Source organism: Salvelinus alpinus, chromosome 25 (assembly GCF_045679555.1).
Source record: "Salvelinus alpinus chromosome 25, SLU_Salpinus.1, whole genome shotgun sequence".
NCBI lineage: Eukaryota > Metazoa > Chordata > Actinopteri > Salmoniformes > Salmonidae > Salvelinus > Salvelinus alpinus.
The window spans coordinates 10,124,153-10,146,243 of NC_092110.1; the positions used below are offsets into that span (position 1 = coordinate 10,124,153).

Sequence of the window (22,091 nt, forward strand, 5' to 3'; positions counted from 1 at the left end):
ACTGGGGTTTTGAACAGAGTAGTCACACTGTTAACATGGATCGACTGGGCCCTGTAATGAGATCTTACTCACTCTGTTCACTTCTGTCCTGTTTATTAATTCAGTTATATTTCAACCAAAGTGCTAATCACTTCTTGATTATGGGATGTACTACTTTGACTTTAAAACAGACAGAATGGTCACCCTCTCTACCTGTGTTTAGTACCTCTATGTATTCCTCATATGCTGAGTTGCTTAAGTGTGTGTGTGTCTCTGCGTGTGTGTATGTGCTTGGTGTGTGTGTAGGTGAACCTGTGCAGCTCGTACCTGTCTCTGCGTCGTGCTGTGGTGGCCTGTCTCAGACAGCTGGCCCAGAAGGAAGCCCTGGAGGTGTCTGAGCACGCTGTGGCCCTCGTCAAGGAGCTGCCCCGCAGGGACAACACACATCTTGGTGAGACAAAAAAAACACACACTTTGAGACACAAACACACACACACTGAGATACAAGCCGAGATGTGTCTGGTCACTTACCTTCACCAGCAAATCTATAATTTTCTTGTAATGCTCAGCATGTGCAAATAGCCTTTGAATAATTAACATACATTAAGTAGCTTAATAATACGCTGTAGAGAAGCCCCATTGTAACCAGTGTCTCCTCTCCTCCACAGATGTGACCATTAAGGAGGTGGGCCTGGAGGGGGCTTTGTTCAGCCTGCTGGACCGGGAGTCAGACCCCCGTCTCTGTCAGGACATCCAGGAGACCCTGGTCCATATGATGAGTTCCATCGCCACGGGGAAACTGGCCCACTGGCTCAAACTCTGCAAAGACGTCCTGTCTGCCTCTGCAGGTGGGTGTGATGTCAAATGGAAGAGACGTTTTCCTTTTTAACTTCAATTTCAAGAGTGCGATCCTTCTCTTTCTGTTACTGGGTGTAGTGTTCTACCCAACAAGGCCGATGTCAAAAGGACTTTATTTGACACCAAATATTCTCTTTACTGATGCAATGTATCGCATGGATGTAGTTTAAGTTGATGGCTATACTACTTCACCCCAGCTGTCTCTGTGGTTTGTTGTGTCAGAATCCACAGCCCCGGTAGAGACCAACCAGGAGGAGGAGGGAGAGCGGGACGACGACGCGTCAGTCTTCCACGCCAAGTCAGAGTCCAGCGGGCCCTTCACCAACCTGCGCTGGTCCACGCGGGTCTTCGCTGTGGAGTGCGTGTGTCGCATCATCGGCCAGTGTGAGAGCCACGGACACCCTGCCCACTTCGACATGGCCCTGGCCCAGGAGCACCGTCTGCATGAGTCCACCGGTGAGGGAAGCCATTTTGTGGGAACTTCACTTCTACCGTATGAGCTGTTTTCAATAGTGTTCCTGCTACGACAAAGGTCATTATAGACCGAAAGCTTAGCAAATTAAAACTCTGCTTAGACTTATGTCAGATGGAATTTCAGTCCTTTTCCACCTGCTACTCTTCCTAACATAAAACAATGCATTGTTTAATCATACATTTTATTTGAATGGCATCTTGTGGAGCATCTAGATGCCATTTCCATGTGTTATTGAACGTCTGTTCACACGTCATTTATCCTACCCTCTCTTCCCTGCCAGACTTCCTGGTCCTTCACCTGGCTGACCTGATCCGCATGGCCTTCATGGCCGCCACTGACCACAGTGACAAGCTGAGGCTCTCTGGCCTACAGACTCTACTGGTCATCATCCGCAAGTTCGCTGCCATCCCAGAGCCGGAGTTCCCTGGCCACGTCATCCTGGAGCAGTATCAGGCTAACGTGAGTCTCTGTCATGTCTTCTACTACCATGGATGGCGGAATGAGCGTTCCAGGCTTATTCAAAGACTCCTCTCTCTTTTTAATGCGTAGGTTGGAGCTGCTCTGAGACCGGCCTTTACTGCAGATGCACCTCCTGATGTGACAGCCAAAGCCTGCCAGGTGTGGCCATCTAGTGCTCTGTACTTTATTTTGTACTTTTAACAAAGAATGATTGAATATGGTCCTCTGATTTGAGCTATCACTGAATACATAGTCTTTCCACTGTGCTGCCTGACAGGTGTGCAGTGCGTGGATCGCCAGTGGGGTGGTCAGTGATCTGAAGGATCTGAGGAGGGTGCATCAGCTCCTGGCCTCTTCGCTGGTCAAGGTCCAGGCAGGCAAGGAGGTGCCCAGTCAGCTCTACAATGAGGGAACATCCACCATGGAGACACTGGCTGTGCTCAAGGCCTGGGCTGAGGTAAGTCATTGCTGGCTGATCCCAGTTCCCAGCCTGTCATCCATCAACACTTGCATTAAAAGCCACATCCTCTACTAGTTGACCTCCTGGTTGAAGTCACTGTCATTACAGTACAGGTTTAGTCTCGTGCTGTTTCTTTGGCACTTTCTATATCCTCCACTGTGTCTATATGCAACAGAGTTAAAATTCATCCCTGACACATACAGACACTTTACTACAGACAGTTTGTTAATCCTGACCGTGCTGATTGGTTGTCTGGTTCTATCTATACTGCACATCTAATAATATTAACACTGTGTTTGTCTCCTCTCCCAGGTGTACATTGTGGCGGTGCAGAGCAGCAGTAGACCGAGGGAGCGCCCCATCCCAGGGCCAGGCCCAGGGAGGCAGGGTGAGCAGGCTGGTTCTCCCTTGCTAGAGGAGGACTGTGGGGGGGCTGGAGGGCCAGGGCTGCTGACGCTGGTCCAGACTGACCTGGCTACGCTGAGCCGTCTGTGGCTGGCTGCCCTACAGGACTACGTTCTCCTCACCCTCCCCCAGGACTACTCGGCACAGCTACCCGCTACAGGTGAGGACACCGTAAGGACTGCAGGCTACAGGTGGTGGTCTAGATCTGGTGAGGTTGACTCGTTCAGTCAAAAGGAGGACTCTTTTTCGACTCATTTCGTTCATTTGATTCAGTCATGCTCAGAGCACGCAGGACCCCCTACCGGTGAACGATGAACTGAAAACTCAAGTCATGATTCTACAAAGCCTCTCGTTCACATGTCGTTCACAATAAGGGGCTTATTGGAGCTGTCATTTGTGACTGAGACTTGTAAAAGCATGCTTTAAACAATGTACATTTGTTGATTGCTAGGCATACAAATAAGATTGTCTTGGTACATTAGAAACGAGATCTAGTTGTGGCCGCAACCAGGCTAGATTGTGTACGACTCTTGGCGGAATACATTACTTGACTGCAGTGAGGGTGATAAGCACAATATTGTTTGCAAACTGCAGCCCACCAAACGATTCATGTTGGAGTTTGTTCAGCAGAGGCTGTGTATGTTTTGGTTCTACAAAGCTGTGTCCATAACATTCAATAATCAATTGCATTCATTCATGCGCCACACAATCTATTATCCGTTTGACACACTTTTTATTCTCTATGCTGCCTGCAGCTGGATCTATTTTGCCTTCGGACCTGTTCTGAAATGGACCTGGGGCTTTCCCACCCGGACCCAATATGGATTAAAAATATATATATATATATATATATTAGACCCGTTCTGTGTAGACCTGGTCGGATCCAGGGAAGCAGCAGAAAAGTCAATTTTGAAGCTACTTTATTACTTGGAGCTGATAAAGCGTGAGGGAGAGGAGGTAGAGAGAGGTGACGCTGTGTGTGACTGTAGCCTAGTACCACTTTGATGACTTATGATTGGCCAACAACAAGCAACAAGCTCACTCTCGTGAACAGCAAAAAGCAGCAGCATAAATTATACAATTTCTCTCTACTGCAGCAGTCGCTTTATCTATATGGATCCTTCCGGGATAAGTCAGTTAAAATTACACATACCCGAGACCCGTGACAATCATATCAGATCCAACCCAGACCTGTGGACATTTTATTTAGAATTCTGGATCCGGACCCTCTCGGGTATTTGGTTCCAGGTGGATCCGTGAAGACCTCGAGCGCATATATGACCGATACAGACAGACTGTTGGTCGGAGCACGTCACCGGAAGAGCGCGTATTAATCCTGCTGTAGAATGCATTGCAGCCAACAGGTCAAGCGAATGTCTAAAATGAACGAGTCACTCGGAAAAACGAGTCATGACTCTCGAGTCAGTAAAAAGAGTAATTCAAAAAGAATGAATAATTTGCGAACGGCACATCACTAATGCTGTGGTTTATTAATTTAAGTGTGCACTGTAGTTAACATATGTATCGTTGATGGGAAATTGCTTTGACCTAACCTTTGTGTGTGTGTGCGCACGAGCGTCAGGAGGGACGTTCTACACAGCAGAGACAGCGGAGCAGGCCAGACCCCACTACTGCAGCTCCTGGGCTCCCATCCTCCATGCCACGGCCTTGTGGCTCAACAGCACTGGTTTCATCATGGTGGACGACGGCCCTGCCAACCTGTCCCGGCCCGTCACCCCCACCTCCATGGGCCAGTCCACCTCCCTGGCCTATGTCAAGTCCCCTGAGGACATCAGCTCTGACCGACTCCACCTCATCCTGGGTGAGAAGCAATGGACCTGACACAAGGGCACTTTTCTATGAATATCCTTCTTACAAAAATAAGCTTTTGAAGCAGATGATCTTTGTAGTTGGAGATATTGGCGAGGGGCTATGGTATTGATGCGTCGTGTTATCCCTGTCTGTAGGCATCAGTGTGGAGTTCCTGTGCTCTCCTCACTCCCATGACCAGATGGAGAACATCTCCTCCTGCCTCCAGGCCCTGCAGGCTCTGCTAGAGGTCTCCTGGCCCCGGTCAAAAGTCGGCAATGACCAGGTGTTGAGTGTGGAACTGCTGAGCGTGCTTCACAGGCTGATAGTGACGCGGGAGGCCCCAGGGGTGCAGCTGGCCGTGCTGGAACTGGTTAGACAGGTGGTGTGTGCTGCCCAGGAGCACGTCAAGGAGAAACGCCACAGTGCTGAGGGTGAGTGTGGAGCAGGAACACTTGCCTTGTATGCGTGATCGATCAAGGAAGTAACCGCAATTTCTAAAAGTTATGTCTCTGCCTGTGGCCCTTCTCAGTTGTTGACGGGGGGTGTTACCAACTTTACCACATGTGTTCTACCACTGCAAGGTAGGACATTGTATTATGTTTTTAAAATGTGTGTGTGTGTGTCTCACTCTCTCTCTCAGTGGATGACGGGGCAGCGGAGAAGGAGACTGTTCCTGAGTTTGGGGAGGGCCGGGACACCGGCGGCCTGGTTCCAGGCAGGTCTCTAGTGTTCGGGGCCCTGGAGCTGTGCCTGTGTGTGCTGGTGCGTAGACTGCCCCAGCTCAGCCCCAAGCTGGCCGGCAGCCCCAGCGGGGGCCAGGGAGGTTCGGCCTGGAGTCTGAGTGAGAGTGACTGCAGACAAGTGGCGGCTGCTCTGGCCATCCTGTCTGACCTGCCATCCATCTGCTCTCCTGACGGTAAGCCAAACTGGGCCTGATAATCAGGACTTGACTCAATTCTGGCTCAATTCAACCAAGTCAGGAAGTAAACGGACATTCCAATTTCAATCCCAATGATGGGAATTGGAATTTCAGTTAACGTCCTAAATTGAAGTAGAATTTACCCCAGCACTACTGCTAACTGCCAACAGCACAGAGAGTAGGTCAATATCATGATAAATCATTAATTGAGTCATTGAGAGTGATTGATTGATTATTTGATCAATTGGTCATAAATGGAAGAATACTCATTTGCAAATGAATGCGTTAAAGCCCTTTTAAAAACAACTTGATCTTGTTTAAAGGATGATCACTCAGGCTGATTAAACATTCTCGTCACTTCTCGTCTTTTCTATGACGCTGTGGTTAATGGTTAACCTCTCTTCTCCCCCCATAGGTAGTGTCTCCATTCTGCCTACACTAATGTACCTGTTGATGGGGGTGCTGAGGGAGTTGGTCCAGCAGCCTTGTGGTGGTGGAGCTGGGGGTAGCAGTGGGGGTGGTGAGGCTCTGGGACTGGTGGTGCCTGCAGCCCTGCAGGCCCTGAGAGCTGTGCTCTCCTCCCCTATGAGTCGCTCAGAGAAGAGCCGCGGGGCCTGGGCCCACCTGCTGCGCTGTGCTCTCAACACCCTGCTGGACTTCTGGGATTCCGGTACGGCGTCAGGGACGGGAGGGCACTTCACATAGAAAACATAATCACACGCACACAGTCAGTTAAGACACGGGAGGCCACTTCATTCAGAAACCAGCCTACAGCAAATGTCAAGGCCTTTTGGTTTGAAAGTCTACACATATGCAATCAGATTTTAAGTTCTTCAGTTGCTTTCCAATTTTAGCCTTGGGTTTAGAAATCAAAATGTGGTTTAGAATGCATAATTAAATTAGAAGTTAAATAAGATTCCAGCTGGATGTATGATTCGCTTTGTGTTCTGGTCTCTGTTGACAGATAATCCCAACCCTGCGGTGGATGAGGTCAGTCTGTTGACAGCTCTCACCATCTTCCTGCTGACTGCCAGTCCTGAGGTCACCACAGCCCAGCCATTGCAGACACGCTGCATAGACAAGTTTAAAGCCAGCCTGGAGTCTAAGGACCCTGTGGTAAGTCAGCACTAAGTAGTTCAAACAAAATACAAAACTGAGGGAAAGAAACACGTTTTTAGGACTCCTTGGTGACACACTGTCTTTATGATGACTAAAAGTATTTTAAATATTCAACTTTTCAAGTTACTGTTCAACGTTTCTCAGTATTACATTCTCTTCAAGCATTCAATGCCAAGAGGTTCTTCCCAATAATTAGCATATTTAAAGGCTGTATCCACAGCTGATTCTACACCTTTACGCTTCCTCAGGTGCTCAGCAGGAGTTACCAGCTGCTGATGTCAGTGTTCCAGAGCAAGACAGGGGTGGCGGTGCCCTTCATCCAGGGCCTGGGGAGCTGTGTGGTGGGACACCTGCAGGGGGTGGAGAGGAGGAGGCCCCAGAACTCCAAAGAGCTCCAGGCCATCCAGGATGGAGTCAGGGCCCTAGAGGCTCTGGTGTTCGCTGCCGACGAGATGCACCGTGAGTAGGCTAGGTTACCTCAGACTCTTGACTGCTGTGGTCATTCGAGTGGTGAAGATTATTCGTCTTTTTCTAGATAGACCATGAGTATAAAATCTGGATTGGGTTATTTTCCTTTCCAATTTTTCTATCTCTGTCCCATGATGTGGTCTTATTCGGGTTGTGTTTTGACCTCCAGGTCCCCAGCTGGTGGCCATTCTCCTTCCCATCCTCATCTCCTTTCTACTGGATGAGAATGCCCTGTCCTCTACCCCCGCGCCCGCCCGCACCCTGCATGAGTCAGCCCTGCAGGACCTGATGCGCATCGGCCCCCAGCACTCGTCCGTCTTCAAGGCCCTCATGGCCTCTTCGCCCCACATGAAAGCCAGGCTGGAGGCTGCTGTAAAGGGCAACCAGGAGAGTGTCAACGCCAAGGCCACACAACTTCAAGTACCCAGCAAGACCTCGCCCAGCATTCAACTCAAGACCAATTTTCTGTGAGCCTTTATGTCCTGAAATTAATGCTTAGTTATCGTGAGCGGACAAGAAACAGCCACACGTTATATTATAGTGTCGTTATCATAGTAGCATACTTACCGCATTAGGATTGTAATAATCACTAAACCCAGGCACAGATCAAGGACAGGACAGTGCAGTATTTCATCATTTTAGTTTGGCAGGCAGTCAAAATTAAGTTTTGGATGTTAAGTTTAATTTCATGGTACAATAGGTGTTCATTTTAACTGTTTAACCTCTATGAGGGAATGACAACAGAGTAAAGACAATTATCATTGGACGCAGATTCCTAGCCAGGGAACTCAAATGCTGCTGGTAGGTCTACAGACAGCAAAGGTCTGGGGTTGGAGTTGTAGCCCATCTGGGGTGTATTCATTAGTGCAAAGTATAGCAAAACATTTTGCAACAGAAAACAAAAACAAGTGTTTCTTAAGGAGAAATTCCGGTAGGTCCCTCCACGTTTCGGCCCATTTTCTTCTGTGTGAATACACCCCTGTTCAATCAGTGAGGGAAACATTAGTTCACTTCTAACCATATAATTTGTATTCACGTCTAAACTTTGCGTGGCATCTACATGCTTGGATGTCTACATTATTAGTTTTGTGTTAGATTACATATCATTTGAATGGCTGTCATCATATTAAGTAGTGAGGCAGTATGTATGTATACACACACACACGGACACATACACACTACCGGTCAATAGTTTTGGAACACCTACTCATTCAAGGGTTTTTCTTTATTTTTACTATTTTCTACATTGTAGAATAATAGTGAAGACATCAAAACTATGAATTAACACATATGGAATCATGTAGTAACCAAAACAGTGTTAAACAAATAAAAATATATTTTATATTATCATCAAAATAGCCACCATTTGACTTGATGATAGCTTTGCACACTCTTGGCATTCTCTCAACGAGCTTCACCTGGAATGCTTTTCCAACAGTATTGAAGGAGTTCCCACATATGCTGAGCACTTGTTGGCTACTTTTCCTTCACTCTGCGGTCAAACTCATCCCTAACCATCTCAATTGGATTGAGGTCGGGTGATTGTGGAGGCCAGTTCATCTGATGCAGCACTCCATCACTCTCTTTCTTGGTCAAATAGCCCTTACACAGCCTGGAGGTGTGTTTGGTTATTGTCCTGTTGAAAAACAAATGATAGTCCCACTAAGCCCAAACCAGATGGGATGGCGTATCGCTGCAGAATGTTGTGGTTGCCATGCTGGTTAAGTGTGCCTTGAATAAACAAATCACAGACGGTGTCACCAGCAGGGCACCATCACACCTCCTCCATGCTTTACAGTGGGAAATACACATGCGGAGATCATCCGTTCACCCACACCGCTTCTCACAAAGACACGGCGGTTGGAACCAAATATCTCCAATTTGGACTCCAGACCAAAGGACACATTTCCACCGGTCTAATCTCCTTTGCGCTTGTTTCTTGGCCCAAGCAAGTCTCTTCTTCTTATTGGTGTCCTTTAGTAGTGGTTTCTTTGCAGCGATTCGACCATGAAGGCCTGATTCACGCAGTCTCCTCTGAACAGTTGATGTTGAGATGTCTGTGACTTGAACTCTGTGAAGCATCTATTTGTGCTGCAATTTCTGAGGCTGGTAACTCTAATGAACATATCCTCTACAGCAGAGGGAACTCTGGGTCTTCCTTTCCTGTGGTGGTCCTCATGAGAGCCAGTTTCATCATAGCGCTTGATGGTTTTTGCAACTGTACTTGAAGAAACTTTCAAAGTTCTTGAAATTTTCTGGATTGACTGACCTTCATGTTTTAAAGTAATGATGGACTGTCATTTCTCTTTGCTTATTTGAGCTGTTCCTGCCATAATATGGACTTGGTCTTTTTCTGTAGCACCCCCTACCTTGTCACAACACAACTGATTGGTTCAAACGCATTAAGAAGGAATGAAATTCCACAAATTCATTTTTAAGAAGGCACACCTTTTAATTTAAATGCATTCCAGGTGACTAACTCATGAAGCTGGTTGAGAGAATGCCAAGCGTGTGCAAAGCTGTCATCAAGGCAAAGGGTGGCTATTTGAAGAATCTCAAATATAACATATATTTAGATTTGTTTAACACTTGTTTGGTTACTACATGATCCCATATGTGTTATTTCATAGTTTTGATATCTTCACAATTATTCTACAATGTAGAAAATAGTCAAAACAAAATCTCTTGAACGAGTAGGTGTTCTAAAACTTTTGACAGGTAAAGTGTGTATGTATGACATTCTGCAACGTAAGCTGAAAGAGATGCAGCATACATATACATTTACTGTCATAATGGAAGTGTTGATGGAAAATAAAACGCTCCAGGAACTTTATTCTCCAACACAACTTAGGTTTGAATTGCCATGGCAATATACAGGAAAAGCAATGTAAACTACCATGTACTGAATAGTATTTTTTGTTTTGTTTAAGACTAAACCAACTGTCTACAGAGCAGTGTCCACAGAACAATATAATCACTGCACTGATGTTCTTGAAATGGCATTGCACTTAACATAATGTTTAATGTTGTAGCTACATGCCCAGCCAGCAATCAAAACGTTATGAAGTTAACATTATAATGGTCATAATCTTAGTACTGTATTATGGTCACTGAGTACATTAAAAAGGGCTGCATAGGGATCCAGTTAGCAAGTAGTCAGTTAGCAGCATTACTTTATCATTACTATCATAATCCTCTTTGTTTTTAATCAATGTTCATGTTAAGTTACCATACAAAAGTATCCTGGATGGCTGAGTGTGGAAGAATGTATGTTAAATCCATTTCTGGTTTAAAGGGACACTGATCAGAATGGGGATTTATGAAATGGATGCAAGTGTCTATCAATCAAATGCAATGAAAAGAGAATTGACAGTATGATAATGGATGTCAATCATGGGATGATGGTTCAGAAAGTTAACGCTACAAATGAAAGAGTTTCTGCAATAACAAACCTGGTACAGAGGACATTGTCCTGCTTTTGCTCAGGGTGTTTGGCACTTTCATACTGTAGCTGTGAGGATACTATAAAATACTAATCTGTATGTAATGTAACCTGTCATTTTATTTTGTAAACTGTACAAATGAAAATATTGGTTGAATAAACACATTTTCTAATGGCAGTGTTATGAGTAAAGCCTACATTTCCTTTAATCATTGCTTCATTTGTCTATGACACCATATGCATGTATTTAGCCTTTTCTGACTGACTGTAACATTCAAGAATGATACCAATTTGAGTATGCCCAATGAAGATAGTTACCCTAGAATGTTGGGGGGCCACAGTGGGGTCCATCGTTTACATAAAGTAATTATGGAAATGCGGTCTGTGCTTTTCTACGTATTGTAGCGCCGCCTTCCATACTGTGAATGGAGTATACACTAGGACACTTCGTAGCCTCGTGATACATACGACGGAGAGCCAACTGTGTTAACGAAACGGCTCTCCATTTCGCTCGGATGTGTATTGCATTACCGTCCACTTTGACCTTAATGTCTCGGTAAAAATACCTAGGAATTAAGCTGTTTTTTCTTAGGTTAGCGTGTTCCTCTACATACTATTTTGTTTGATCGACCGTCATTTTCTTCTCGTCATCTGCTGAAAGACGGTGAGTGATTATCTGATATGTTGGTGCTGTAAACCAAGAGACCCAATTTTTCCTATGTGTTGTGACTGACGAAACTGTGGCGGCCTTGGGCTCTCCTGGAACTGAAGCCTCGCGGATTATGTGTTCATGGTCAGGCCATGTATTATAACATTGTAGCTGTTATTACGACCGTGGTTTGAACTATTCAGTATTTTCCAATTCTCTAAATATGCATGTTAACTAGTAAATATTTTCTGCTTGTAATGTAATTGTTTAATTTTAGACAACTGGGTGTCTCGCTAGCTAGTTAACGTTAGCTAATCTGAACAGCGTTAGGAGTTAACTGTTAGATAACGTTAGTTACACTGACAAACATTAGCTTGTTGTAGCCAGTTGGCTAAAACTGATATGCAGAGATCAACCAGAAAAACACAATGTTGCCTGTTGGCGTACTTCTATACAGTCCGCTATGTTTAGATTCCCTCCCACCACACACTTAGCTTGAAGTAGCTAACTCGTATTTAATATATTAGAATTTACTGGCAAAAGCCTTTAACCGGTTACCAGTTACCAGTTACTTGCTAACAAACGTAACAATCCCTAACTAGCTAGTTAATTTAGCTAAAAATAGCCAAAAGTGAACTACATTAACGTAACTGACTACAGTACTAAAAGACAGTTTATGGAAGAACAACATCAGATAATAATGTAGCTAACTGGTCAACGTTATGACGTGTCTTCGTGGACAGATGGCTATGCTGATAGAGCTGGGCTAGCTAGCGGGTCAGTAACGGTGGGGCCTTATCTAGAGCTAGGAACTGGTAGCTTGTTTATGTTAACTATGCAGTTTAGCTTGTTTGTACATACAGTACGATTTTTATACTGCCACTTTTTAGCTAGCTAGGTTGTCTGTCACAACTGAAACGTCAGTAGCTTGTCAATTACAGTAGCAAAGGTAGCTAACAGTAGCAAGCTAACTTAGTCATGTAGCTAACGTTAGCTGGCCTGCAGTGGCAGTAAAAATGAACCAAGTCATGATCTAACTAGCTAGCTAGATAGGCCTATTTTAAAGAACTGCTGACTTGAACATATTTGCTCTCCTTTATGGCGATATTTGTGACATTAGGTACTATAATAATGATTATCATGTCACTTTAGTGAAGAGATGTCTGCACATAGGCTTAATTAGTGTCTCTATTGTCAGACTGTAAATAATGAAAGATGGATCAATTCTACCTACCTACAATACTTTTTTGGACATTCTGTTTGTATCTCAAAGGAAATGGAACCTAGGCCAAAATCCGACACAATAGCTCAATACAACCTCTTGGGTTGCTAGAGTCATAGAAACCTCAAGCACTCTGTCAATTTGTGATTAATCTGTTGATAAGATGATATGCCCCAAGCCTGTTTAGCCTGTAGCCATCCAGGCTCTAACAAAGGAGACGGTTCTGCTGTTAATCAATGTAGTTCACCCCCCAACTGAAAATATTTGATCTCACTATTGTGTTGAGATGCTACCTCCACTCTACATACAGTAGCCGGAGAACAGGTTTTGTGCCCCACTTATTTTCCTGAGAGGAAAGGTCATGGTTGTTGTTGTTAGGTTTTGTGCCCCACTTATTTTCCTGAGAGGAAAGGTCATGGTTGTTGTTGTTTAGTTCTTTATACCAATTACCATGTTTCAGCTGTTACACATAAACTAGCTACAAACCTTTGTTGTTCTGACTTGCCCAACATAATCCCATTGGCCACTGCAAATTTGAGGCAGCCATGACTAAACTAAATGCCAGCTTTCTCTACCTCTCTCTCTTTCTACCTTCTCTCTCCCATCCCTCCCTCTGTCTCCCTTCCTCCCCCAGGTGAAGGAGGACTTCATGACACACGGGAGGGAGCAGTGATTGGACCTATCAGTGTTTTCGCCATCCAGCGGATGAGTCCCCAGCTCAGCCCACAGCAGTGATTGGGCTAGGTGCCAGATAGGGAGCTGTAGCAGGGGGGTGATCATGGCGGACGTGGACCCAGACACCTTGCTGGAGTGGCTCCAGATGGGCCAGGGAGATGAGAGGGACATGCAGCTGATCGCCCTGGAGCAGCTCTGCATGCTGCTGCTCATGTCTGACAATGTGGACCGCTGCTTCGAGACGTGAGTCACAGACACACACATTCAACTGTTGATCTCACAAATGTCAACTGTTGGGCTCACAAACATCTCTCAAACATCCCAAGCTGTTGTCATACTGTTGAGGACAATGCAGTGCTTATACAAACTGTGTATAATGACAAAACAACAACTCCTTTTATGTGATTAATGAGTCATGCACAGCTGCTTGTTTATATGTCATTCAAGAGGTACGTAAGAGGTCTTCTAACTTCCTTCTAATGGGATAAATAAAAGTAAAAAAAAATGTCCTCTGTCCTCTTCTCCCAGGTGTCCCCCACGCACCTTCCTCCCAGCCCTGTGTAAGATCTTCCTGGACGAGAGCGCTCCGGACAACGTGCTGGAGGTGACGGCCCGCGCCATCACATACTACCTGGACGTGTCGGCTGAGTGCACCCGCAGGATCGTTGGCGTGGAGGGGGCTATCAAGGCACTGTGTAACCGCCTGGTGGTGGTGGAGCTCAACAACAGGACCAGCAGAGACCTGGCAGAGCAGTGTGTCAAGGTATGCTTTTTTTATTACGAAAATGCTCCTGACGAAGACTCAGTTAGGGAACATCATACCAGTGTGGAGATCTAGTTTTTGGTTCTACATTATTCAATTATGCCCCTTGCCTTTTTCATTTTTCATGTGATCAACTGGTGGCTTCAGGCTCCCTTTCACTGTTTACGCAAGAGAACGTTCTTTCCCTTTTACCGGAGACGTTTTATTCAAATCAGAAGATGCAAATGAAGTCTTGAATATGCAGGTCATATTTCCTCTATCTGTAGTGTACACAACAAGTATATCTGTTTGAGGAAGGGCTTATGTTTGTAGAATAATAGAGAACATGCTCACTCTCAAAAGTAGTCGGGTGCTGTGTACAGGCCATAGTGAGATTGACCACACACCATAAAATAACACCGTAAATAATCAATAATGAATGTATTATTTTGTTGACTGAACTTGTGTTTGTCATTTGTCAGGTGCTGGAGCTGATCTGTACCAGGGAGTCTGGAGCAGTGTTTGAGGCTGGGGGTCTGAACTGTGTGCTTAGCTTCATCCGGGACAGCGGTCATCTGGTCCATAAGGACACCCTGCACTCTGCCATGGCTGTGGTGTCTCGCCTGTGCAGCAAGATGGAGCCCCAGGACTCCTCTCTGGAGACCTGTGTGGAGTCCCTCTCCAGCCTACTCAAACACGAGGACCACCAGGTGAATAGAACACCCACTCAAGAGTCATCAGTGGGGGGACACATTGGTGGTGGATGGATGAGTTTTCCCTTTACCATATAAATACTTTGATGTTCTGGAGAGGTAGTATATAAATCGACTCAATTATCATCGGAAAGAAGCTCAAAGGTCTGGTTGATTCCATTGTTATTGATTTAAAATGCAACCCATTGATCCACAGGTGTCTGACGGGGCTCTTCGCTGCTTCGCCTCTCTGGCGGACCGCTTCACCCGTCGAGGGGTGGACCCGGCGCCTCTGGCCAAGCACGGGCTGACAGAAGAGCTGCTGTCCCGGATGGCTGCTGCAGGAGGCACGGTCTCTGGCCCCTCCTCCACCAGTAAGCCAGGCCGGGCCTCCACTGGGGCCCAACCCACAGTCGCTGATTCCAAACTCAGCAACCAGGTGTCCACCATCGTCAGCCTGCTCTCCACCCTGTGCAGAGGTTCTCCCCTCGTCACCCATGTAAGGACATTTTACATTTGGTCTTGTTTAAAAAAAAAAAAAATACAGAGTTACAAAACAAATTGGTCCAATATACCCTTTCTGAAATGTAATCTTCAAGGACCAGCCCAAATCTCAAAGGCACTACACTCTGGGAGGAGTTTTATTAGAATGCTTTTTAAATGAAGTCCTTAGCCTTCTTGACAAATTATTGCAGTTTAATTTGCTGCCAAATTGGTAGCTGTGTTTGGTGTTATGTGCCCTCTGGGACACATTTCTGTATTAGTAAGAATTCATAATTTATTCCAAAACAATTTTATTGGCACAGAATGTTAATGTATGAACTGCAATATCTTAAAAGCTAACGGTAATAACAAACAAAAAACTTGGAAAGGTTCCAGTTTCAGAATATTTCAGTGACGAGCGCTGTATTGTAATGAGAGCTATGATGAAGTGAGAATGGCTAGCATAGGAGAATAATGAATTGGGGTAATAATTTCCAGCTGTGTTTTTGTTTTGCCTCCTCCCTGTGTGTGTGCGCGCCTGTGTGTTTCCTGTGTGTGTGTAGGATCTTCTGCGCTCTGCGCTGCCTGACTCAATGGAGAGTGCCCTGCAGGGGGATGAACGCTGTGTTCTGGACACCATGCGTCTCGTGGACCTGCTGTTGGTGCTGCTGTTTGAGGGCCGCAAGGCTCTGCCCAAATCCACCGCTGGCACCACAGGACGCATCCCGGGCCTGCGGCGGCTGGACAGCTCCGGGGAGCGCTCCCACCGACAGCTCATCGACTGTATCCGCAGCAAAGACACAGATGCGCTCATCGACGCAATCGACACCGGGGGTGGGTGGATATATGGTCGAAGGTTATGCACTATAAAGGGAATAGGGCACCATTTGGGAAGCTGACATCCTATGTTTTATTCTTCCTCCTCTTCTTAATAACTAAATGTAAATATCAGGTTGTTTATTGTTCCTGGAGGATGTTGCTGTAGTGATAACCAAAAGATACCTTTGTTATTATCACCATGTGGTGTTTCTGTCTGGAGGCTACAGGGGGTTGTGGCAGAGGAAGCTTGTCCAATCAGGTGGAATGGTGCCCTTTTTCCTCATTAATTTCAGCCTTTTGTTTGCATAATGGTAGATGTATCATGTTTATGATGGCGTGCACGCTTTGTCAATTCCCCGAAATGATTCCCGTGTTTCAGCTTTTGAAGTGAATTTCATGGATGACGTTGGGCAGACTCTTTTGAACTGGGCCTCTGCGTTTGGCACACAGGAAATGGTAAGATGTTAGCTATTATTTTTAGACTTGAGTCTGTATCCCTCCATCTCTTTACAGGGTAATTGTAATAGTTTACCCTGTACATTATGGCGGCCATTATACATGAGAACAGAACAGAATGGCTCATTGTGCCCAGGAAATTAAGGATAGTATCTCCTCCCTGTTGAGCTGGAAGAACAAAGCTGTTCACAACCAGGAAGTGCTCAAGGCTCTGACAATAGGTGTCCATAGCAACAAACAGCAGCATAAACATGAATGAATGGTGTGTATCCATAATGTGGCCTAATGCAGCCTGACTACTAGGGTTTGGTTGAATAATTGCTTGTTTGTCACCTCGAAACCAGACCACAACACAGGTCTATCACGTTGTCTTACAAAACACCTTGTATTCATTAGGCTCCAAACAGAAGAAAACAGACTAGGAAGGACTGCATGGACTAGTTTTCATAAGAAACATACATTTCTATTTGCTGTTTCAATGTTTTTAAAAGTGTTCCTTTGCCTGGACCATGTTGAATAGCTCCTGTTTGTTGTGGTTGGTGTCCCAGGTTGAGTTCCTGTGTGAGAGAGGTGCTGATGTCAACAGAGGTCAGAGGTCCTCGTCCCTCCATTACGCTGCCTGTTTCGGGCGGCCTCAAGTAGCAAAGGTAGCTATGCTCTCTTTAACATAGGAAATATCTTCTGATGCTCTGTTTTTGACCAACATCCATTGACAAAGGCCCAGGAGCCGGAGTGTTGGGCGCTGGTTTATGTTGATTTCAATGAATGTAAATTGAGCACGGCGCTCCATCCTTCTCTATATGTTTGAAAATACACTACATGACCAAAAGTATGTGGAGACCTGCTCATCAAGCATCTCATTCCAAATCATGGACATTATTAGGGAGTTGGTCCCCCTTTGCTGCTACAACAGCCTCCACTCTTCTGGGAAGGCTTTCCATTAGATGTTGGAACATTGCTGCGGGAAGGATTATTGAGGTCGGGCACTGATGTTGTGCATTTAGGCCTGGCTCATAGTTCAATTCATCCCAAAGGTGTTCGATGGGGTTGAGGTCACGGCTCTGTGTCGACCAAGTTCTTTCACACCGATCTCGACAAACCATTTCTGTAATGACCTCGCTTTGGGCACAGGGGCATTGTCATGCTGAAACAGGAAAGGGCCTTTCCCAACTGTTGCCACAAAATTGGAAGCACAAAATTGTCTAGAATGTCATTGTATGCTGGAGCGTTAAGATTTCCCTTCACTGGAATGAAGAGGTTTAGACCGAACCATGAAAAACAACCCCAGACCATTAACCCTCCTCCACCAAACTTTACAGTTTGCACTATGCATTGGGGCAGGTAGTGTTCGCCTGGCATCTGCCAAACACAGTCCGTCGGACTGCCAGATGGTGAAGCGTGATTCATCACTCCAGAGAACGCATTTCCACTGCTCCCGAGTCCAATGGCGGCAAGCTTTACACCACTCCTGCCGACGCTTGGCATTGCGCATGGTGATCTTAGGCTTGTGTGTGGCTGCTCGGCCATGGAAACCAATTTCATGAAGCTCCCGACGAACAGTTCTTGTGTTGACGTTACTTCCAGAGGCAGCTTGGAACTCAGTAGTGAGTGTTGCAACCAAGGACAGACAAAAAAAAACTTTAGCACTCGGTGGTCCCGTTGTGTGGCCTACCACTTCACGGCTGAGCCGCTGTTGTTCCTAGACGTTTCCACTTCACAATAACGGCACTTACAGTTGACCGGAAATTTGACGAACTGACTTGTTGGGAAGGTGGCATCTTATGACGGTGCCACGTTGAACATCACTGAGCTCTTCAGTAAGGCCATTCTACTGCCAATGTTTGTCTATGGAGATTGCATGGCTGTGTACTCAACGGGTGTGGCTGAAATAGCCGAATCCACAAAGTTGAAGGGGTGTCCGCATACTTTTGTGTAAATAGTGTACAGTTAGACCCTATGCATGTTTCCTTAGTAAGCATCGCTGTCTGTGTCTCTAGACTCTACTGCGACATGGAGCCAACCCTGACCTCCGAGATGAAGATGGGAAAACTCCCCTGGATAAAGCCAGGGAGCGTGGCCACAGTGAGGTTGTAGCCATCCTCCAGTCTCCTGGTGAGTTATAATATATGAACATAATCACACCTTCCAATGATTTTCGATTTGATTTGGGAGTTGATGTTTATTGTTGTCCTTGAGGAGGAAATTATTTCGAAGTTACATATACATAGAAACAACAACGAGCAAACAACAAACCAGTGGTGTAAAGTACTGAAGTATAAATACTTTAAAGTCGTTTTTTTGGGTATTTATATTTGACAACTTTTACTTCACAACATTCCTAAATAAAATAATGTACTTTTTACTCCGTACATTTTCCGTGACCCTCAAAAGTACTCGTTACATTTTTAATGCTTAGCAGGACACGGGTCCAATTCACCCACTTATCAAGAAAAAATCCCTTGTCATCCCTACTGCCTCTGATCTAGTGACTCACTAAACACAAATGCTTCATTTGTAAATTATGTCTAAGTGTTGCCCCTGGCTATCTGTTAATTAAAAAAACAAGAATATGGTGCCATCTGGTTTGCTTAATATAAGGAATATGAAATTATTTATACTTTTAGTTTTACTTTTGATACTTAAGTATATTTAAAACCAAATACTTTTACTCAACTAGTATTTTACTGGGTTACGTTTGCTTGAGTCATTTTCTAAGTTCTTTACTTTTACTCAAGTATGACATTTGGGTACTTTTTCCACCACCGCAACCAACGGACATAGCAGCTGGGTTAACCGACTGTCAGTAAAAAACCTTGGTTATGAGTGACCCATATCATGTTCTTTATCTGAAAACAAGGACAGTGGTTATGTGACAACCTGTTGTGTTCTGTTCTGTAGGAGACTGGATGTGCCCCGTTAACAAAGGAGAGGACAAGAAGAAGAAAGATGCGAACAAGGAGGAGGAGGAGGGCAGTGAACCCAAAGGAGACCCAGAGATGGCCCCAATCTACTTGAAGAGACTGCTACCAGTATTTGCACAAACCTTTCAGCAAACCATGCTACCTTCTATTAGGTGACTTTGAGAATCATTTGACCAATCGACCCAAGGTCCATATAAATGTACTGTAACGTTACCAGTGTGTTCTATGCAACATAAAATCATTAGAATGTTACCAATGACTAGGATGATTGACTCAAACACATTTGATACTTCTCCCTCCCACCCACACAAGACAAAATGCTCTTGTTACTGTATAAGTTGTCTAAGCTCATAGATGTACACTACCATTCAAAAGTTTGGGGTCACTTAGGAATTTCCTTGTTTTTGAAAGAAAAGCAACATTTTTGTCCATTTTTAAAATAACATCAAATTGATCAGAAATACATTGTAGACATTGTTAATGTTGTAAATTACTATTGCAGCTGGAAATGGCAGATTTTATTTTTATGGAATATCTACATATGCGTACAGAGGCCCATTATCAGAGACCATAACTTCTGTGTTCCAATGGCACGTTGTGTTAGCTAATCCAAGTTTATCAGTTTAAAAGGATAAGTGATCATTAGAAAACCCTTTTGCAATTATGTTAGCACAGCTGAAAACGGTTGTGCTGATTTAAAGAAGCAATAAAACTGTACACAGCGTGGTACAAGATCTTCAGTTTCTTGGCAATTTCTCACATGGAATAGCCTTCATTTTTCAGAACAAGAATAGACCGACAAGTTTCAGAAGAAAGTTCTTTGTTTCTGGCTATTTTGAGCCTGTAATTGAACCCACAAATGCTGATGCTCCAGATACTCAACTAGTCTAAAGAAGGCCAGTTTTATTGCTTTTTTAATTAGCATAAGTTTTTAGCTATGCTAACATAATTGCAAAAGGGTTTACTAATGATCAATTAGCCTTTTAAAATGATAAACTTGGATTAGCTAACACAATGTGCCATTGGAACACAGGAGTTATGGTTGCTGATAATGGGCCTCTGTACGCCTATGTAGATATTCCATAAAAAATCTGCTGTTTCCAGCTACAATAGTCATTTACAACATTAACAATGTCTACACTGTATTTCTGATCAATTTGATGTTATTTTAATGGACAAAAAATGTGCTTTTCTTTCAAAAACAAGGACATTCCTAAGTGACCCCAAACTTTTGAACGGTAGTGTACATAATACTATTTATATGACTAAGCGCCTGAATGTATTTTCATTTCAGTAGGGATATATGCAAATACATTGACACAACACCATTAACACATGCCCCCCCCCCCCCCCCAGGAAAGCTAGCCTGGCTCTGATCAGGAAGATGATCCACTACAGCTGTGAGGTGCTGCTGAAGGAGGTGTGTTACTCTGACGCCGGTCACAACCTGCCAACCGTGCTAGTGGAGATCACCGCCACCGTGCTGGATCAGGAGGTAAGGCAATACATGACATCCATCCCTTTGTGTGTGTTCCACTGTGCTGGATTAGGAGATGTGTGTGACCCACCACTGTTAACAATGCCGTCCACCACTGACCTGATGCCTGTTAAGCTCTCTAGTTGCACCAGGTTTCATCCACAGTGCTTGTGTCTGGAGGCTAAGTTAACTGTGGTGTCTCTCTTCCTCCACAGGATGATGATGACGGTCACCTGCTGGCCCTGCAGATCATCAGAGACCTGGTGGACAAGGGAGGAGACGTCTTCCTTGACCAGCTGGCCAGGCTGGGCGTCATCAACAAGGTGTCCACTCTGGCCGGACCCACCTCAGACGACGAGAACGAGGAGGAGTCCAAACCAGAGAAGGTGAAATAAGAACACCACATTGCAGTCAGACCAAATATGCACTGATGGAGCTTTGTGATGTCTGTATGTTAATGAAAAGCACTCTACAAATATATTATTATATACATGTATCATTCAAGTCTATCTCTGGATAAGTGTCAGCTTCATGACTAAAATGTAAATGTATGTCTCTCTTTGTCCTGCCAGGAGGACGAGCCCCAGGAGGAAGCCAAAGAGGTGCAGCAGGGGAAGCCTTACCACTGGCGTGACTGGTCCGTCATCAGGGGGAGGGACTGCCTGTACATCTGGAGCGACGCTGCAGCCCTGGAGCTCTCCAACGGCTCCAACGGATGGTTCCGCTTCATCCTGGACGGCAAGCTGGCCACCATGTATTCCAGCGGCAGCCCCGAGGGAGGCTCTGACAGCTCAGGTAGACCTAGCTACATACCTGGACTGTTATGACTTGAACTTCCCCCAACTAGCTACTTATTCCTCTTCATCTCCTTTGGGACATAAGGCCAGTATGAGCTCCCTCCACTTATGTACATGCAGTTTTAAATGAATGAATAACAGTATTATACTGGTGATTTCGCAACCAACATCAACATGTTCCAATTTGTCTAATGTGCTAACGACGACATCATCATATCCTTGTTTTCCCACCCAGAGAGTCGTAGTGAGTTTCTGGAGAAGCTGCAGCGTGCCCGGAGCCAGGTGAAGCCTGTGACAGCCAGCCAGCCCATCCTGTCTGCCCTGGGTCCCACCAAGCTGACGGTGGGGAACTGGTCCCTGACCTGCCTGAAGGAGGGAGAGATCGCCATCCACAACTCTGACGGGCAGCAGGCCACCATCCTCAAGGAGGACCTGCCCGGCTTCGTGTTCGAGTCCAATAGGGGCACCAAGCATTCCTTCACCGCTGAAACGTCACTAGGTCAGTTGGTTTGGACTTCAGTGCATATAGGTCATAGAATTCATGTTGTATTTCATTCTGTAATTAAGTGTTCCTAAATCATTTAGAAATGTAAATTTCTAAATAAGGAAAATGTAAATCAATAGTAAGGATATCCTCTGCTAGAATGAGGGGAGGTGGTGATGGCCAGGGGAAAGCCATCAAGTGCACCAGTTCCTAGTCTGGTTTGCATTCTATGGGGATTGTCTTTCTAATAGTTCCTTTTCTGTTTGTTTTGCGTTGTA

At 45.1% G+C, this 22,091-nt stretch overlaps 2 protein-coding genes across 11 annotated transcripts in view; both read left to right on the forward strand.

Annotated features, from left to right (window-relative positions):
- The window catches only part of heatr5a (HEAT repeat containing 5a), a 28,983-nt gene extending 18,409 nt beyond the window's left edge, over positions 1-10,574 (forward strand). For 2 of the 4 annotated variants that reach the window (XM_071365513.1, XM_071365515.1), the window contains 14 exons: positions 286-430; positions 648-827; positions 1,060-1,293; positions 1,593-1,771; positions 1,862-1,930; positions 2,049-2,228; positions 2,544-2,796; positions 4,213-4,458; positions 4,604-4,879; positions 5,089-5,364; positions 5,783-6,037; positions 6,332-6,483; positions 6,735-6,945; positions 7,124-10,574. In XM_071365513.1, the coding sequence (XP_071221614.1) occupies positions 286-430; positions 648-827; positions 1,060-1,293; positions 1,593-1,771; positions 1,862-1,930; positions 2,049-2,228; positions 2,544-2,796; positions 4,213-4,458; positions 4,604-4,879; positions 5,089-5,364; positions 5,783-6,037; positions 6,332-6,483; positions 6,735-6,945; positions 7,124-7,425 (2,958 nt within the window). In that variant the 3' untranslated portion in view covers positions 7,426-10,574. The remainder of the gene's footprint in view (positions 1-285; positions 431-647; positions 828-1,059; positions 1,294-1,592; positions 1,772-1,861; positions 1,931-2,048; positions 2,229-2,543; positions 2,797-4,212; positions 4,459-4,603; positions 4,880-5,088; positions 5,365-5,782; positions 6,038-6,331; positions 6,484-6,734; positions 6,946-7,123) is intronic. The other 2 variants (XM_071365514.1, XM_071365516.1) reach the window with 1 other exon arrangement.
- A 253-nt stretch (positions 10,575-10,827) lies between these two features.
- hectd1 (HECT domain containing 1) overlaps positions 10,828-22,091 on the forward strand; it is a 28,069-nt gene continuing 16,805 nt past the window's right edge. For 6 of the 7 annotated variants that reach the window (XM_071365551.1, XM_071365555.1, XM_071365552.1 and 3 more), the window contains exons 1-14: positions 10,829-11,060; positions 12,902-13,185; positions 13,471-13,705; positions 14,167-14,394; positions 14,594-14,875; positions 15,423-15,693; positions 16,058-16,134; positions 16,683-16,781; positions 18,132-18,246; positions 19,033-19,207; positions 20,412-20,550; positions 20,748-20,918; positions 21,105-21,327; positions 21,565-21,828. In XM_071365551.1, coding sequence (XP_071221652.1) covers positions 13,046-13,185; positions 13,471-13,705; positions 14,167-14,394; positions 14,594-14,875; positions 15,423-15,693; positions 16,058-16,134; positions 16,683-16,781; positions 18,132-18,246; positions 19,033-19,207; positions 20,412-20,550; positions 20,748-20,918; positions 21,105-21,327; positions 21,565-21,828 — 2,419 coding nt within the window. In that variant the 5' untranslated portion in view covers positions 10,829-11,060; positions 12,902-13,045. Of the gene's footprint in view, positions 11,061-12,901; positions 13,186-13,470; positions 13,706-14,166; positions 14,395-14,593; positions 14,876-15,422; positions 15,694-16,057; positions 16,135-16,682; positions 16,782-18,131; positions 18,247-19,032; positions 19,208-20,411; positions 20,551-20,747; positions 20,919-21,104; positions 21,328-21,564; positions 21,829-22,091 lie in introns of all 7 variants that reach the window. The other variant, XM_071365556.1, reaches the window with a different exon arrangement.